The following is a 19,036-nucleotide window of genomic DNA, read 5'->3' on the forward strand; positions in this document are numbered from 1 at the left end:
ATAAACGACCCACAGGGATCTGCTTCAGCTTGTGAGAAAACCCACAAGTACTCATCTGCAAAGTTTAACTGGTAAGGAAACAAGTTTAAGGCACTTACACCCACAAACACAACACTGCGAACATGGCTACAGTCTTAGTAACTGCATTTTTCTGAATTCTAATCAAAGGAGTGTGGTTCAATTTCAAGGCTTTGTCTGTTAAGCTTTAGTATATACTGAAATACTTGTCCATCTTCCCACTCATTTCCCACAAGAAAAAAAAAATCCAGAAGAGAAAATACTTGTTCCCAATGATCATGTGTAAATAACACAGAGTCATTAAAGGTAGAAAATGATATACTGAAACCCTAACGCACTGTACCTTCTTTATGTACCACATAAAGAATGCGACCTTCCTTAGAAAAAGGGCCTTGCAGACACAGTTAGTTAAGATCAGGCTATAACAGAGTGGGCCTCTCGTATAATTCAACTGGTGTCCCTCTAAGAAGACGGCCACGTGAAGACATGGAGAGACACGGGGAGAATGTTGTGTGATGACAAAGGCAGAGACTAGAATGACATAGCTACAAGCCAAGGAACCCCAAAGGTTACCAGCAAGCCAGCAGAAGCAAAGAGGCAAGGAAGATTCTCCAACAGGTTTCAGAGGGAATGTGGTCCTGACACCTTGCTTTCAGACTTCTAGCCTCCCGAGCTGAGAGAGAATAAATTTGTTGTTTTAAGCCACCCAGTTTGGAGTACTTTGTTATGGCAGCCCTAGGAAAAGGGAATACACTGCACTTGAACTTGGGTTTCTTCCTCTTGCATTTCTCCATCCTGCCCCCTCAGCTGGCAAATACTCCCACTGCACCATCAAAGAACTGCAGGGAATCCCCAGTCTGTGGTTTGGTTGGGGAAGCTCTCTCTCTCTTAAAGTGTCACATGACAGGCTAAACTATCTGGGCCCTTGTCCCAACTTTCTTCCTTCTTTCCAGCTCCCACCCTGAGCACCATCCTGCTCCTGTCCAAGCATCCGTGACCCAGGTGGGGGTGGGGGGCGTCCAGGCAGGATGGGGAAGTTCCCTTCCCTGTGGGCGGTGCCTGTTCTGCTTCCGCCCACCCCAGTTTCTCACAGAATTTTTAGAACACTTCTTTCAGTTTTTACTTAAGTAATATCCTTCCTCACGCCCCAACACCCCCGCCCCTCACTACAGACTCACACACTCTCACTCTCTCACACACACAGCCACGTGCCCAGAGGGAGCTGGGCCAGGAGGCAGATCTGAATACACACACCACCCTGTACTGTGACTGGCCTCTCCCATCCAATAACTGAGACTTTTTGTTACTGGGCCAAGGTTTTCTGCCAGACTCACTTCCCTTATAATGAATGAATTATCCCCGAGAAAGTTCCTCAGTTCTCCCCTGGAAGCTGACCTGCAATGGCCTAACCCACCTGTTTACCAGGCGTGCCAGGCCACGGCAGACCCCCAACGGGTAGGCACTAAAGCTCAACCTGCAACTCCACCCTTACTTAGCCCCATAACCATGACAGAGCTCTTGTAGAACAATTAGAGCAACTGGCTGAAACTTGATAGCATCTGAAAAGAATATGTATATACCCTAAGTTTGCTAAACTCTTGGGCCAGTGACAGTGAGCAGCGCTGGGGAAAAAAAAAAAAAAAAAGCAACTGTCTCCCAACTTCCAACCCAAAGTTTTACCAACAAGACCATTTCTGCTCTTAATTATTTAATCTTCAACCAAAGTGAATTTTGACATGTTCTTCTCAGATGCCTTACCCTGGACCAATGGTTCTCAAACTTGAACATGCATCAGAATCACCTGGAGGGCTTGTTAAAACAGATCACAGGCCCCTCCCCTGGAGCTTCCGATTCAGTAGGCCTGGGGTGGGCTCTGAGAACCGGTCTAACAGGTTCCCAGGCGGTGCTGATTCTGCTGGTCCCGGGACTATTCTGTGGAGAAACACTGCCCTAGACTTGTCCTTCCTCACTCAGAACAAGCCCTGAGATGGGCTCAACAGGCACTGCTGCTGGCCTTCCCACTGTCCATCCCCTTCTCCCACACAGGTACAGCCCCCGAGTGGTCAGTAAGCGCCACTCCCTGGCAGCTGGGTGAACTCCCCTGCAAAGCAAACTGGGTAGTCGCATCAATCCCTAAGCCAGGAGTAGTTCCAGGTGACTTTGGACCATTTTTGACCTGGGAGATGTAAGGGGAGGTGCGCTGAGGGGCGCTCCTGAGAAAGAAACACAGGATGAAGGTTCTTTTGACCTGCCTTTGGTTGTTCCAATGGGAGGACACCAGGCAGCAAGGCCTCAGTCCTCCTGCAACCTTGAAGGGAGCTGGGCAGCACACTGAGCCTGCAGAACAGAGAGTTGGAAGGACCCGGGTGCCTGGTGCTGACACTCACCTGATGAGTAAACCAGCCCAGAACCACCCAGCCTCCGGGCTTCTTGTGATATAACACGTCCTTCATTGTTTGAACTGGTTGAGTCAGGGTTTTCTGTTACTTGAAGCTGAAAATATCTAATCGCAAAGCAAAGCAAACAGGGTAATATGTCCATCCAAGAACTAAAGACAACCTCTGAGGACACATTACAGTGGTATGTGTTCCACAAAATAACCCTAAAATTCTGGATTTAGATTTTCCAGTTATTTCATCAAAAGCCATGCAACCCAGTATCAGGGGATGAGCAACACTTAGAAAAGAAAACGAAAGAAGCTCTCTAGGACATAGTGAAGTGTTACTACACTGAAGTCCCAACTCTCGGTCTTTCTTACAAAGCCATGCTCATTTTCTTCAGGGGATTGCTAGGAACCATAGAATACCAAAGAATTCAGAATTCTTACTGAAGAATCCAGTTGCTTCCACATACCAATCTTAGATTTGGTCTCTTTCTACACAGAGCAGGCTAATTGGGAAAATGGTTTTCTATTTTCCGTATCACTTTAGATAAAAGGTAGACAACAAGTAGATCTAGAGAGAGGACACCTCGGACTGTGTGCCTGTTCTGCCCCTTCATAGCCCTGTAATCTTAAACTGTTTTACCTTTTTGAACCTGTTTCCTCATCTACAAAATGGGAATCCCTGATTACCTAAGGACGATGCATATAAAAATACTTTGTAAACTATGAAGTATAATACAAGGGCAACTACTTCAATCTAATTTTTAATGGATTGACTGGATTAGCATGGCCTGACTTTAAGAGATATAGACCAATCGTGATCCCAGAGGAATTACCTCACCGAAACTTCATACGACATACATCTGTCATAGCAATCAACTGGGACAATGAATTGTTATTCAAACTGGACTTCACCTATTATCAATAATTTAGTGGTAGCTAAAGGAGCCCAACATCCACAAAGCAGTACAACCCTAAAAGTCAACAATGTACAAGGCATAACATCAATATGAATTATTTACTATGTACATTTTCACAATGCTCAATGTAAGAGGCACACACAATGTCTTTGCTTTTACTGACGCTGTTCTCCAGGAACGACCTCAAATGCAGCAGTGGGTTTCTTTGGATATTTCACAGGTGGCAATTCATCTTTCCTATAGAAGTTTAGTTTTGGGGGGGATGGGGGATTAATATTTTTCGAAGTTTAAAAAATTACTGAAATATAGTTGGCATATGTTATATTAGTGTCAGATGTACAACACAGTGACTTGACAATTCTATACATTACTCAGTACTCATCACCGTAAGTACAGTCACCACCTGTCATCATACAGTATTATCACAATATTATTGACTTTATTCCCTGTGCTATAGTTTTCATCTCCATGACTTATTTTATAACTCGAAGTTTGTACCTCTTAATCCCTTTCACCTATTTCATCCATCTCCCCACCCACCTCCCCTCTGGCAAGTACCTGTTCATTCCCTGTAATTAAGAGTCTGGTTTTCTCATTTGTTCATTTGTTTTTTTTTTATTCCATGTGTAAGAGAAAACACATGGTATTTGTCTTTCTCTGATTTCTTTCACTTAGTATAATACCTTCTAGATTCTTCCATGTCACATATGGGAAGATTCCACTCTTTTTTATGGCTAGATAATATTCCATCATATGTATACATCACCTCTTCTTTATCTACTCATCTATCAACGGACACTTGGATTGCTTCTATATCCTGGCTACTATAAATAACACTGCAACAAACATAGGGATGTATATATCTTTTCAAATTAGTGTTTTCCATTTTCTTGGGTAAATATCCAGTACTGGAATTACTGGATCATACAGTATTTAATTTTAATTTTTTGAGGAACCTTCATATTGTTTTCCACAGTGGCTGCACCAGTTTACATTCCCATCAACAGTGCATGAGGGTTCCTTTTTCTCCACATCCTTACCAACACTTGTTTCTTACGTTTTTTTATTTTAACCATTGGGACAGGTGTAAGGTGGATCCTATTATGGTTTTGTTTTCCATTTTCCTGATGATGAGTGATGTCGAGCATCTTTTCACGTGTCTGTTGGTCATCTGTGTATCTTTGGAGAAATGTCTGTTCGTGTCTTCTGCCCATTTTTTATTGGATTATTCATTTTGGAGGTGTGGGTTGTGTAAGTTCTTTATATATTTTGGATACTAACCCTTTATTAGATCTATCGTTTGCAAATATCTTCTCCCATTCCATAGGTTGCCTTTTTGTTTTGGTCACGGTTCTTCTTTGCTGCGCAGAAGCTTTTTAATTTGGTATAGTCCCTATAGTTTATTAATAGATGAGTTTAGTTTTAGCCCAACAACCACATGCCATCCAGAGCCATGTCTTCTGATTGAAATATATGAACAAACTGGTTAAAAATAAAAGGAATTGGTGTGGGGGAAAAAGCAAGTATGATGCTAAAACCATGTTTCTCAAACTGGGATATGTATGTGTGTAGTAGAGAAAATAATGCCATGAGGTAAATATGGCTATCTTCCTGAAACAAACATGTTACTAAAAAATTTTTGGAGGAACAAAGGAACAATCAGTGAGTAATTTTTAAATAACTTCAAAAAAATTAAATAACTTCAAATTCTCAATAAATTAAAATTTTTTTCCGAAGAATTTTCATGTTCATAGCAAATTTTTAAAAACTATATCCCCACTACTTGGAGGAAAACATGGGAAAGACTATAATAAACAAGTAAGACTTCCCTTGTATCATTCATAAATTAGTTGCAAAGACAATTCAAAAACAACGGTTCTAAAAAACATCTTTATTGAGCACAACATCTGTGAAATACCGTCCAGATTTCGCAGTTAATTATTTGTAAAGCGGCAACATTCTTTTGTTACATTTATTGGAGGAGGGGTGGGAATCACTATTACTCTAGAGTCATATTTCACATGTGGAAGACTGTAACAACAAACAAATAATTTGATGACAATTCATTTAAAATTAGAGTAACAAGCTCCTGGGAGACCCCATTATCTTAACACTTGTGTTCCTAGACAGAGAATACTGCCTTGGGAAATTATATTTCTGTTCTGAACCTTGAAACCCCAAGCTTTGCCTCCCTCTTAAGCATTAAGAAGTTTGGCATCACAACACATCCAGAATGCCTTCGTAGAATTAATCAATACTGCTGCCAATATACTGGGATCCATCTAAAAGGACTTTTATTTTTCATCACCCCATCAAGATGAATGGGTTAAAGAGCAACGCAAAGCACAATTCTCACTACATAAAAGAAGCCCAAGACAATCACAATGTCAGCTCATCTCTAACTCTGTCGCTATGAGCTTTCTTGAAGAAAGAAGTTGAGTTCCCAATGGCAAAACACTCAAGTCTCTCTCTTCCTCATGGTGGTACCTTCGCTCTGGCCTGAAATAAGCCCCTTATAAATCTTCTATGTACTTTTTCGTAACCACATTGTCATTCCAACAGCTAGGCTGTTGAATCTGCCTAGCTCTTACTGCAGGATGCACACCTGACTGAACAGACTCCACAGAGTTAGGTTACTGTTAAATGTTTGTGACAGGTAGCAATAATCAGACAAGCCACCCAGTGGCATATGGAATGAAGCCAGCCAAGAGTCAGCCTTTGAATGCTGAATTAAGGCACTTGTCCTAAAGCAATCCTTCCTAAAGTAATGAACGAACACCAAGTTTCCGGCACTGCATATGCCATGTTTACGGGCCATACCCAGGCTCTCCAGACTTCAACTCCACTTTATTGTTTCAGGAATGTGAACATTAATGAAATGTTTTGCTTATTTTTATTCTAGACTAACTCTTCAAAATACACCTGGAATTATTAAAATTGGTTCAAATATCTTTTTTGATACAAAGATATAAATTAGCACAAGCCTGATCACTCTGGAGTCTGTAAGATAAATCTAGGGAAAATAATAATTTTTTTAGAGGAAGTAATAATTTCAATGAAAATCTGAATTTGGATACTGATCCTATTAGACTATTTTTCTAATTCCACTTGAGGGCTAAATAATTATATAAATAAGTTTCAAAAGTTTTGCTAAAAATTTCACAACCTAAATAAAAAACAAACAAGGTTTTTGTGACTTGAAAACAATTTTAATATATGCCAAGAACCCTGTTTAAAACCTTGTATTCTAAGGATATCTAAATTATGAGATCTATTACAGTCAAAGAAAATTCACTTTACACTGTTATGGCCATGAAGATGATCACTAAATGCATTCATTCCACAACCCTCCCAGGGCCCACATGACCGTGTAGAAGGTGTCACAGGGCACACAGAGATAGAGCTAATCACCCATTCTCTTTAAAAAAACACACCAACTGCAATAACCTAATTTAAAAACCACAACCTCTAATACTAATACCAGTCCTTGGACTTCAATGGCAAATATAACTTGTGGGCTTGGATATGAAGAACATGTGGAACATTACAAGCAATCAATCTAAAAGACTTAAATTTAAAAATAGGAGCTTACATCCCTTCATTTGGCAGGTCTTCACCCAAGTGTTAGTTAGGTACTAGGTTAGGTGCTGAGGAATCAGTCAAATGAGACTCAGGACAATCCTGGGACAGGCAATTTTAAAACAGGGATGAGCCCTGTGCTAGAAGAAGTGTCATCGTGTGCCATGTGGAGTCGGTCATGTGGGCAGGTTAGCCAGAGAAAAGAGAGAGAGCTCGAGCCCAAGTGCAAGAGGGGAAGTGAGAAGCAGGAGCAGGAAGGCTGAAGAGGTGAGCAGGGCCTAGATCACACAAGGCCTTCTACACCATGCTCAGGTCTTCTGCACTTCATCACGAAGGTAAGATTGTTTGCAAGAGGAATGGTAGGAAAGGATGTATGACTTGTATACATTATGCAGGGAGGAAGACGAAGAACAGACCTGGGTAGCTACAAAATGGAGGCAGCAGACCATCTGAAGAAGATGCAGCCATACCTGATGATCATCTACTAGGTGGGGAGTATGAAGGAGTCGGGGGCAGGGGGGGGGGGCATCCTGGTTTCTGGCTTATGCAAATGAACGCACAGTACAGCAGCGAGGGAAGGGCTGAGAAGGACCCGAGCCCAAGAGCTCAGTTCCAGACACACTAGGTTAGCAGCACCTGAAAGCTAAAGGGAGCTCTCTGTGGGCAACTGGGCAGGTGAGACCCCTGGCTCGAAGGTACAATCTAAGTGCAAGTTCTTTCTACATAAGACCCAAGAGAACAGGTGAGATCACCTGGGGAAACGGCAGAGGGAAAGAGAAGCAGGTCCACAAGGGAACCCTGAGGAGGCACACAAAGGTTAAAAAGCTATGATCCTGTCAATAGGTGAGGAACTTTGGGGTTGTGCTGGAAACACAGCTTTCAACTTCTAAAGGAGAACAAAGAAAAGTGAAAAGCAGCTCCATTCCCTGTGGGGGCTCTGAAATCCCCCTGACTGCCAAAAGAAGTTTCCCTAATGATTAAGTCGTTTTTGTCTGCAATTATATCTTTCAGTATGTTGCTGAAAGGTTAACAAGACTTTCTGCACGTTCTGACTTTGAGGATCTGCCTTTAGCTGATGTTAAACTGCTTCAGGAGAACACATTTTGCTGCTGTTACTGATCATATAAAAACACATTAAAAACACAACACAATGACAACTTCCGCAAACGCTGTACCTGACCAGTCAGTACCGATGATTTTTATATAACCGTTTTTAGAAGCTGACGTACTATACTGTTCACCTCGGCGATGCTCACACTTTTCACATTCTGACAAATTATACCCCAACAAGGCTTATGGGAGCTGTGTACAAAGCCAGACAACCTTCCCAGAGAGCATTCAATTCCAGCAAGAGCTGAAGTCCAGTCTCACTTGCTCTCATTGCTTGAGTCCCAACCGCAACCTCTCTCTCTCAGCAAAGAAACTGATTACTGCTGATATTTGAGAACACCCTGGAGAAAAATGGGGACGCAGAGGCAAGAGGCAAGAAAGTCTTTCAAATATTGCTTTACTGGCATTCAACCAAATATAATTACATAGCATTCATAGAAGATTAAGTCAAGTTAATACAAACAAAATCTTCAGTGAGGCCAATTTCCCTGAAAGCTCTCCCAAACTGTGTTTGAGATCATAGGCTGGCTACTCCAGAACCCTCCGCCCCAGGATTAATGGTGGTCTACTTCGGGCCCTGCCCTGGGCCATCTGGAGAGTGAGACACAGAGCCCTCCTCCTCTATCTAGATTCTCACCAGGGACAGATGTCAGTGCCACCTACACTTTTCTTGGGACATCTGGAGACTCTATTTTATGGTCAAATCTCTCTTGAATCTCTCTTCTCTCTTGAGTCCCAAGAAAGACTCCTCTATGTGAGTGCTCTCAGAGACGAGGCATTCATGTTGTAGAATTCATAAGTACTGACTCTACTGACTTCAAGTCCAACTTAGTATCATTGAGAATTGGCCTTGTGGGGTAGTAATTAAAACAAAAATCTCAAAAATGTTTGAAAAATGTGTAAAGAGGTAGTAATAACTTCATAAATAAGATTTAGGATAAAGGACATTAACCTAGCAGAGCAAATCAAATATTAGATTATAACCCAAAGTATAAATTAATATCCATAAGTCCATACTGATATAAATGACTGAATAAATGAGAGAAAATAAGCAAATTTCCCATAAAGAGGAAGTCCAAATAATTTATGCAGGTGGAGCTTAATTCCATTTAATGACTTATCTCCAAAGAGTGTAGCATGGAAAGATGGAAAGAAAAGAGTTAGCCAGGTGATTAAGGTCAACATCAAAGTGATAAGCCATGCTGATAGCAGATATCCTCAATATGTGATGAGAATACCAATGTATAGCTGTGGCCTTCCTCCCCAAAACACATAATAACCCCAGTCTAACAAAGAGGAAAAACATCAGGCAACCCCAAACCGAGGGATATTTTACAAAATACCTGAGCAGTACTCCTCCAAACTGTTAAGATTTCAAAAACAAGGGAGGTCTGACAAACTGTCACAATCAAGAGGTCCTAAGGAGACATGACAACTAAAAGTAATGTGGGATTCTGGACAGAGAAATGACACCAGGGAAAAATTTGTGATGTTCAAACAGTGTGGAGTTTAGTTCATGGTAATGTACCAATGCTGGTTTCTTAGTTGTGACAAACGTGCCACAGTAATGGAAGATGCTAACTGTAGGATAAACTGCATGAGGGGTATATAGGAATACTCTGTACCATCTTACAGCTTTTCTGTAAATCTAAATCTATCCTAAAGCCAAAGGTCTGTTTTAACTGTAGCAAGACATTATATGAGCTTTGGAGGTATTAAATTTTTCATTAAAAAAAATTCCCAGGGGCACCTGGCTGGCTCAGTTAAGCGTCCAACTCTTAATCTCAGCTCAGGTCATGATCTCACAGTTCAGGAGATCGAGCCCCACGTCAGGCTTTGCGCTGGCAGCACAGAGCCTGCTTGGAATTCTCTCTCCGTCCCTCTGCCCCTCCTCCGCTCTCTCCCTCTCAAAGTAAATAAACTTAAAAAAAATTTCCAACTGTGCAGTAAAGGTAAGTGAATACTAAGTACTTAGGTGACTCATTTACATACCACATGACATCACACTTACAGAGGGAATTCTTGCCAAGGACTCCAGAACCTACATTTTCAGAAAATCGACACAAAGAAAGTTTTCTAATAGCACCATCCAACAACCCATGTCATGATGTTATCTTTACACATAAGGAACAAATTCTAAGCAAAAAATAAATAAATAAATAAAGGCCAGAAGAAACAAAGAGGAAGAGGCCTGGAAGTTTGGAAGTCAAGTTAAAAGGAAGGCAATTATGGATAATATGACAGCAAAATACTAGAATATTTTATATCGAGAAGATTAAAATATATAAATCAGGGCTGATCAAAATGGGAATCATGATTAAGAAATTTTTTAGTCAATCCAGTCATGGCACACAGCATTTTTTTTTCCATGAAATAAGATGGACTAAAAAAATTCTATGGATGGATGGTAGTGATTGGTTGCACAACAATGTGAAATTACTGAATGCCACAGAACTGACATTTAAAAATGGTTAAAACGGGGGATGCCTGGATGGCTCAGCTGGTTGAGCGTCCGACTTCGGCTCAGGTCACGGTCTCATGGTTTTCAAGTTCGAGCCCCACATCCAGCTCACTGCTGTCAGTGCAAAGCCTGTTTTGGATCCTCTGTCCCCCTCTCTCTCTCTCTGCCCCTCCCCTGCTCATTCTCTCTCTCTCTGTCTCTCAAAAATAAATTTTAAAAAATGGTTAAAATGGTAAGTGTAACGTATATTTTATCACAGTAAAAAAATTTAAAATAGAAAACAGTATGTCCTAGGTAGTAAAGGTAAGCACTATTTGATAAATAAACTATGTGCATACACATTCATACATCCACATATATGCCTATGGGCAGGTAGGTAATCTTGATGTAAAATGCATCTCTTACCATGAGTCACTGTCAAAAAGCCCGAAAGCCACTGTTCTAAATCACTGCTACAATTCTCTCTCCCCACACACCTTCACAGCAACCTGACACTGTGTCAAAAGACCAACAGGGATAAAATCTACTAATACCTTAAAGTCTGACAGAAAACTGACGAAAAGAAACCAGTTCCCAGTGAGAGGAAAGGAAAGAACCGAAGCAATCTACAAAAGAGGAGAACAAAGGCTAAGGCCCGAGCAACAGACTGGATGCACCCACCCCCGGAGATGCTGCCCAGGCCTTCCATGCTCCGGACTCACAGCATCAACTGCCTCCCTGCCATCTCCAGACTTGTCATACCAAGTCTGACATTCCGATGAGACAACCAACCAGAGTTCCTGATTTCCCTCCCCCTAATTCCTTTCCCATCCCTCCAGATGCCCAAGCCAAATTTTAGAAGCCCTCCATGACATACTTCTCTTTCCCTCACTCTCCACCACTGACAGAGCAATGAATCTGTTCCACTCCCAAAATTCATCTCAGAACTTTCCACGTCCCTTCATTGCCACTCCCACCAGCCTCGTCTGAACAACTGCCAGCATCCTGCGCCTTTTCTTAATTTTAACCGCACACTCTAACAGAGGATTGTGACAAACTCTGAACTCTGCCCCATATATTTATCCTCCATTTAAAATTTTATACAATGAATTTAAATGGTCACAAAGAATGTAATCTCTGGTATATTATAAATGATGGCATCTTTAATAAACTCACAATCACTTCTTAAAATATATTCAACGGAATCTAAATACCACTGCAATGAAATCCATCATCATCCATTTTTTTAAGTAATGTCTACACCCAACGTGGGCCTCAAACTCATGACCCCAAGATCAAGAGTCACACGCTCTACCAACTGAGCCAGCCAGGAGCCCTATCATCACCCATTTTTTAAAAACACATCTATAAGCATTCCTGAATAGCTGGATATTCCCTCTGAGGATTTTAACCTAATACATACATCTTTATGTTCAAATACTTGTGCAACAAAACTATGGGTATACACTGAAATAGGCTTTTTAAAAAACATTCCTGTGACCACAGGGTTCAAGTGTTAAATATTTTTTTCTTCTGAATTGAGTTACCGTTACAATTTTTACTAGTACAAAACTGATCAACAAATTTTATAAATTTTGATAGGAAATTAAACATAAAGAGACAAATTTACTGAAAATGCATCCTTTAATGAAATGGATGAGTGTCTTACCCCCTATCATTTGTTCATGTAAATATTATATTTAATATAAGCACTAAAAAAGCTTGTTTACATAAACAGATGTGAATGGAAGGAGCATTGTTATAGCACTGTCCCTATATTCTCTAAACATTCTCAGTGTTTATCCAAAAATCACAGTGATCTATGATTAAAAATAACTTTTGGGGCACCTGGGGGGCTCAGTTGGTTAAGTGTCCGACTTCGGCTCAGGTCATGATCTTGCGGCTTGTGGGTTCGAGCCCCACCTTGGGCTCTGTGCTGACAGCTCGGAGCCTGGGGCCTGCTTCAGATTCTGTGTCTCCTTCTCTCTCTGCCCTCCCCCACTCATACTCTTTCTGTCTCTCTCTCTCAAAAATAAACATTAAAAAAAATAATTTTTGATCATCTATCAACTGCCAATTTGATTATGTCCTTAAATTTTGTTGAAAGATTCAAAAGCCACCAGAGCTACAAAAGAATTTGTCATCTAATCAGAGTTAACTGCTTCTCCTAACCAATATCAGCATTTCAAAGCCACACCTCTGATTGCCCAAGATGAAGTACTCATAAGACTGGGGCTGGGTAAGAAGTATGCCTTTCTTTTGTAAAGTGGAGAAGAGAGATTACAAAAGAAGAGGTGAAAAAGGATAACTCACAACCTCAGATCAATTTCAGGAGACTATAGGACAGTGGGATCTAAAAGCTGATTCCCTGGAAGTTATCCCTGTGCCCAGGTACTGCTTAGAGTCTCCATGCACCTCCAAGGGACCAGACGTCTCAGTTTGACAAGTGACTGAGACTGTACCATGACCAAAGTATTCTCTTAAAAATGTAGTTTACACCTTTCAATTTGCTAGCCCCTGCTTTAAATCCTTCAACAAACCATACCACCCTTAAAAAAACAAAACCCAACCTCCTTAATGTGTTTTCTAGGGTCCTACCTCACCTCACTATCCCACAAACCACCCAAGCCTTCTCCAAGTTCCTGGAATGCTGCCAGTGCTTCCTACCTCAGGGCCTTTGCACCTGCCATTCCCACTGCCTATGGTACATTCCCTCTGTTTGCTGCACAGCCATTCCTCCACATCCTCCAGACTTCAGTTTAAATGTAACCTCCTAAGAGGGGCCTCACCTGACCACCCCTTCCTCTTTATTATACTATAGCAATCTAATTCTTGGTAGTTATAATAGCAATATTTTGTTTTATTTACAGTAATGTCTAACTACACCACTATATGCAACACAGGTTTTGTTCACTGTTTTATGCCCAGCACCCAGCTCTGTGCCTGATGCTCAACAGATATTTGTGAGCAAGAGGACAGCATAAGCATGCCACGAAAAATGTGAAGTTGAGAGTGCATGTGAGAGTGTGTGGGGGGGGGGGCAGGGGGGTACTTCTAACAGCTTTCTATACAACCTTATTTTAAAACAAAGTCATATGAATTATCAGAGAGTATAGATACCCCAAATGCCAAAGAAAAAGGTATATTACAGATATGTCAAACACATAAACATAGCTGTACATATACCAAGACTTTGACAGCATCCAAAGTGAGCAGCAATATTCAGCATGCAGGTATTTGCTCCTGTTGTTTTTCTTACCTCTGCTCTTGAGAATGTTCCTCCATATCCTCTTCAGAATCACCCTATTGACAAAAGAACATGGTTTAACAGTTATTTCAAAATAACACAAAAATCTCCAAAAGAAACAGTTCTTCAAATTAAACACAGGTAATAACCTTGTAACGAATATCTAAAAACAGTGCCTGATACACAGCAGGCATTCAGTATCTACTGAAAGAATAACACTAGTAATGACACCACTAAAAGCCATAAACAGCCAAGTGATCCCTTAGATATTTTAAGTAAAGATCCTCATTTAAAACCACAACCTACATAATCTCAAAATTAGTTTGACATCTCTTCTCTCCAAGAGCCTTTTAACATTTAAGTTACACAGGGGCACCTGGGTGGCTCAGTCGGTTAAGCGTCTGACTTCGGCTCAGGTCATGATCTCACAGTTTGTGAGTTCAAGCCCCACATCAGGCTCTGTGCTGACAGCTCAGAGCCTGGAGCCTGCTTCAGATTCTGTCTCCCTCTCTCTCTCTGCCCCTCCCCTGCTTATGCTGTCTCTCTCTCTCTCAAAAATAAATAAACATTTAAAAAAAAAACATTTAAGTTACACAAAAGTCACACAAAATAAAGTTTAACAATATAGGAAATGGATTGGTTAGCTCACAATCCTCCAAATGGATATCCGACGTATTTTGACATCAACATAAAAAAGGCTGATCAATTTTATAAATAGTATAAACATCACACTCAAAAGCACTTCCAAAATCCTCTCCAGACTTACCAGGCTAAAATCTAACTACATGTCATATAACAAGAGGGTAAAAAGAATAGGCACGTGAAACCAAAACACAAGGGCAGATCGGATTAGATACCACATGTAATCTGCCGGACGGACACGATGTTGACCATTCTTTCCCGAAGCTCACCATTGCTGGCTTCAGGAATACCAAGCCTTCCTGGTCCTCCAGCTTCTCTCTAACCCTTGGCTCTCGGCACTTACTGCCTCATTGCCCTCTTCCTCCCTGTCACTGCCAGTCCTCCTGGGCCCAGACTCCCTACACCAATTCGAACCATAGGGCCCAAATCCCCAGTGCCAGCCCCCATGCCTAACTCAATCGCACGTGTGGATACTCAGGGAATGCCTATCCTTCCCGAGAGCAAGACTCCTGAGATTCTGGTGAGCACTGCACCAAGCCATGGCCAACAGATGGCAAATACTCCACAATACTTGGAGGATGGATTCATTTACAGCTTCAGCCCTACTGGCAAATGCCTCCAGGACATATGCATTTTGTCTCCCCAGAAACAGTTACAACCAACACTTACTTATCAACATCAGGGGCCCCTGCCAAGTGGTTTCTGTTCTAACGCGCCTTTCTGTCAAGGATACCAACATCCTCCTTGACTCATGGCAAACCTTAAGGTCATCTTACACTGCTCTCCTTCCTTCGCCTCCAGGCATAAAGACCTACCCACTCATCTGAAATAGGGTACAGACCTGTCCTTTCTTCTCCATCCCTTCTGCCAGCAAATCAGCCCATACTATCAGCACCCCAGGCCTCCATTACTACCACACACAGGGCTTCTTCCTCTGTTTAAGACTGCTGCCTCCAGGGGCGCCTGGGTGGCTCAGTCAGTGAAGCGTCCGATTTCAGCTCAGGTCATGATCTCGCAGTCCATGGGTTTGAGCCCTGCGTCAGGCTCTGTGCTGACAGTTTGGATCCTGGAGCCTGCTTCAGATTCTGTGTCTCCCTCTCTCTGCCCCTCCCCCACTCATATTCTCTCTCTCTCTCTCTCTCTCTCTCCCTCCCTCCCTCTCAAAATAATAAATAAAAACATTACCAAAAAAAGAACAAAAAACAAAAAACAGACTGCTGCCTCCAACCCATCCCGTGTGCCACTGCAAGACCAATTTTCTTCACCATCAATTATGACTTACCACCCGCATGGTATGGACCCAGCATCCAATGTCATTGCGTTAATCTCTGCTCGAGAGCCTTCCACGACTCCCTAACTGCTAGTCAGATGTACTCCAAGCTCCTTAACCTGTAACTGAGCAACTTTGCCATAGCCATCTCAATCTCTATAGCCACACTTCATCAAGCGCTCTGGGCTCCAATTCAAAGCATCGACTTTAAAAACACTGAACTGTCACCCATGTAAGGGTCTAGACAAGGCCCCATTCACACCTTTGCTAATGCAGCTCTCCAAGTGCCCTCCCACCCTTAAGCTTTAACAGACCCCTCCAATACACACTGTTCTTCCTCTCTCCTCTCAGTTCCTACATTTCAGCACTTGAATGTTATCTCAGGGTATTACCAGCCTTATCTCCCCAACACCACCAGGCTCTCAAAGGGCAGGAACCAAATCCTGTAATTCCCCCACCCCCTCCTTTAGCAGTGCCTCAGGGCCCTTGCACTAGCTATTCTAAATCTCCCACTGCTTTCAAGGGTTGGTTCAAATGTCAAATATATCCCTTCTCAAAGGGATCTACCTTGACTTAAATTAAAACTCCAGTTCCCATCACCTGAATCTTCTCCAGTCTGCCACCACAAAGCACTGATGCCTTCCTAACAGACTAAATAAGTGACAATTTACTCTACTCCTTATTTACTATCTATATGCCTCCTGTAGACTGGAAGCTCCACAAGGGCGGTAGTTTTTGTTCAACGTGACACCCACAGCACATAGACCAGTGCTTGGCCCACAGTACGCACTCAACAAACGTCTGCAGAGCTAAGTACCGTCTAGCTGGTTCTTAAATGCTAATGGATATATACCTTACACCTGCTGGAATGGCCATTACCAAAAAGACAAGAAATAAAAACTGTTGGTGAGGATGTGGAGAAAAGAGAACCCTCCTGCTCTGTTGGTGGGAATGCCAACTGGTGCAGCCACTGTGGAGAACCGGATGGAAATTGCTCAAAAAATTAAAAATTGATCTAACAATTGCCCTTCTGGGTATTGATCTGAAGAAAACGGAAACACTAATTTGAAAAAGTATCTATACCCAACAGCATTATTTACAATAGCCAAGACATGTAAACATCTATCCATTGATAGATGAATGGATAATGATGTGGTGGTTTGTGTGTGTATGCAGATATATGTGTACATGCATATAAATATATATATATATATATATGTATACATAATGAAATACTATTCAGCCATTAAAAAAACACACACACAAAATTGCACCACTTGTGACAACACGGATGGACTGTTACGGCATTATGCTAAGTGAAATAAGTCAAACAGAGAAAGACAAATACTTTATGGTCATTCTCAAATACAGAATTTAAAAAACAAAAACAAATACCAAATTCACAGATACAGAGAATAGACTGGTAATTGCTGGCAGGGGGTGGGGTGCAAAATGGGTGAAGAAGGTCAAAAGGTACAAACTTCCAGTAATAAAATAAGTGAGTCTCTGGGGATGTAATGTACAGCATGATGGCTAGTTAATAATACTGCACTGCATATTTGAAAGTTATTCAGAGTAAACCTTAAAAAAGTTCTTATCACAAGACAAAAAAAAATGTTTTTATAATTGTGTATGGTGACAGATGGTAACTAGACTTACTGTTATGTTGTACACCTGAAACTAATATAATGTTGTATGTCAATTATACCCCAATAAAAAGTTTTAATGCTTTTTAAAAAAATGTTTTTAATGTTTATTTATTTTTGTGAGACAGAGAGAGAGACAGAGTGTGAGCGGGTGAGGGGCAGAGAGAGAGAAAGGGAGACACAGAATCTGAAACAGGCTCGAGGCTCTGAGCTGTCAGTACAGAGCCCGATGGAGGGCTTGAACTCCAGAACAGTTAGATCATGATCTAGGCCAAAGTCAGACGCTTAACTGACTGAGCCACCCAGGTGCCCCAATAAAAAAATTTTTTAAGCAAAAATGTAAAAAATACTAGTGGATATGACTACTGATTATTTTTAAAGACTTCATTAAGCAAATTTTTCTAACTCAAAACAGAACATGAAAGTATCTCTCTCAGACACAGGAACTTTATCACAACACTTTTCCTGGTCAGACTGCTAAAACTCACACAGAGCACAGGCTTTAGCCCTAAACACCACCTGGGTTCAAATCACACCACTCCTGCTTTAATATAGCCTTGGGCAAATTATTTAATGACTCTGGGCCTCAATTTCCTCATCTGTAAAAATCAAGTCATAACACTTCACAGTTTTTCAGGTATTACCATGAGTATTAATAACTCATAAAGTGCTTAAACAATGCCAGTGATATTCAACCCATGTCAGCTATTATTTTTTTTATGTTGATAGTGGAAGTAGATTAAGCCCAAAATAAATCTCTATGACAAAAAGATTTCTAAATACCAGTCAATGATTCACTGACTGGAGCAAGATGCTATTACATAACACAGTACCTGAGATAATAAAGAATTCAGATATTCAATGTACCATTTCCCGTTTCACTTTCTACTAGTTTCCGTTATCTATACCCTCAGACTAAAGGGGTAAGACATGAGTTTTTTAAAGGCAGAGACTCTTTCTTATTCATCACTGTATCCCAGGGGCCTAACTGGGTCAGGCCCATGCTAAGCGTCTGCTAGATGAACAAACAAGGCCAGAAAAGCACTGAGCCCACCCCCCCCCCAACCCCCCACAAGCAGACCAACATGATTCTGTATCAGGTAACAGCTGTTCTCACTCAGCACCAATGTCTGTGTCCCAAACCTAGCTAGGGGGGGTTAGGAGCGAGACTTCTCTTCTCAGCAAAGGCTGAATGCATTAGAACAAATTCTAGATTCCCTTCTTTCTACTAGAACTGATACAAAACAATGACAACAACACAATAATAGGAAATCAAAGCTTAAGGCATTACACCTGCCGTCTTCGAAACTAACCTCATGAACAGGACAACACACTGGTAACTGCCTCTCCTCCCCTAGGAAGAACTCATGGGCTAGCCACTGAATGCCTTCTGTATGCAGAACCATGGGGCCACAATGGGCCCACCAAGATCAAAAGCCCAAACCCTCTTACAGGAAATCCAGTTAGGGCAAGAAGGCACCCCCCAAGGCAAAGGAAAAACTGCAGACACCTAAGAAACTCAAAAGGAGAGAAATGACAGTGCTGCTGCCTAGTTAGAAGTCTAGAAGGACTGGCTCTTTGGGAACAGCAGGGCAATAGCATTTGTCCTTCCATTCAACAGATACATGTGGGGCCTCCTCTGCCAAGGGTCAGGCTGTAGCGAGCATCCTAGATGACTGACTGGAGCAACACACGAGGTCAGATTGCGGAAGGCCCCGAGGGCCAGAGCAGGTCAAGGGGATCAGCGGGATTTTTACTTGAAGGCGAAGTAGGAAGGTGCA

General features: G+C 41.7%; 1 protein-coding gene across 2 annotated transcripts in view; it reads right to left on the bottom strand.

Annotated features, from left to right (window-relative positions):
* TMEM131L (transmembrane 131 like) overlaps positions 1–19,036 on the bottom strand; it is a 167,794-nt gene that overhangs the window by 144,690 nt on the left and 4,068 nt on the right. For both annotated transcript variants that reach the window (XM_027067612.2, XM_027067606.2), the window contains exon 3: positions 13,710–13,753. In XM_027067612.2, the coding sequence (XP_026923413.2) occupies positions 13,710–13,753 (44 nt within the window). The remainder of the gene's footprint in view (positions 1–13,709; positions 13,754–19,036) is intronic.

The sequence above is a fragment of the Acinonyx jubatus genome, chromosome B1, assembly GCF_027475565.1.
Source record: "Acinonyx jubatus isolate Ajub_Pintada_27869175 chromosome B1, VMU_Ajub_asm_v1.0, whole genome shotgun sequence".
In the NCBI taxonomy this organism is placed as follows: domain Eukaryota; kingdom Metazoa; phylum Chordata; class Mammalia; order Carnivora; family Felidae; genus Acinonyx; species Acinonyx jubatus.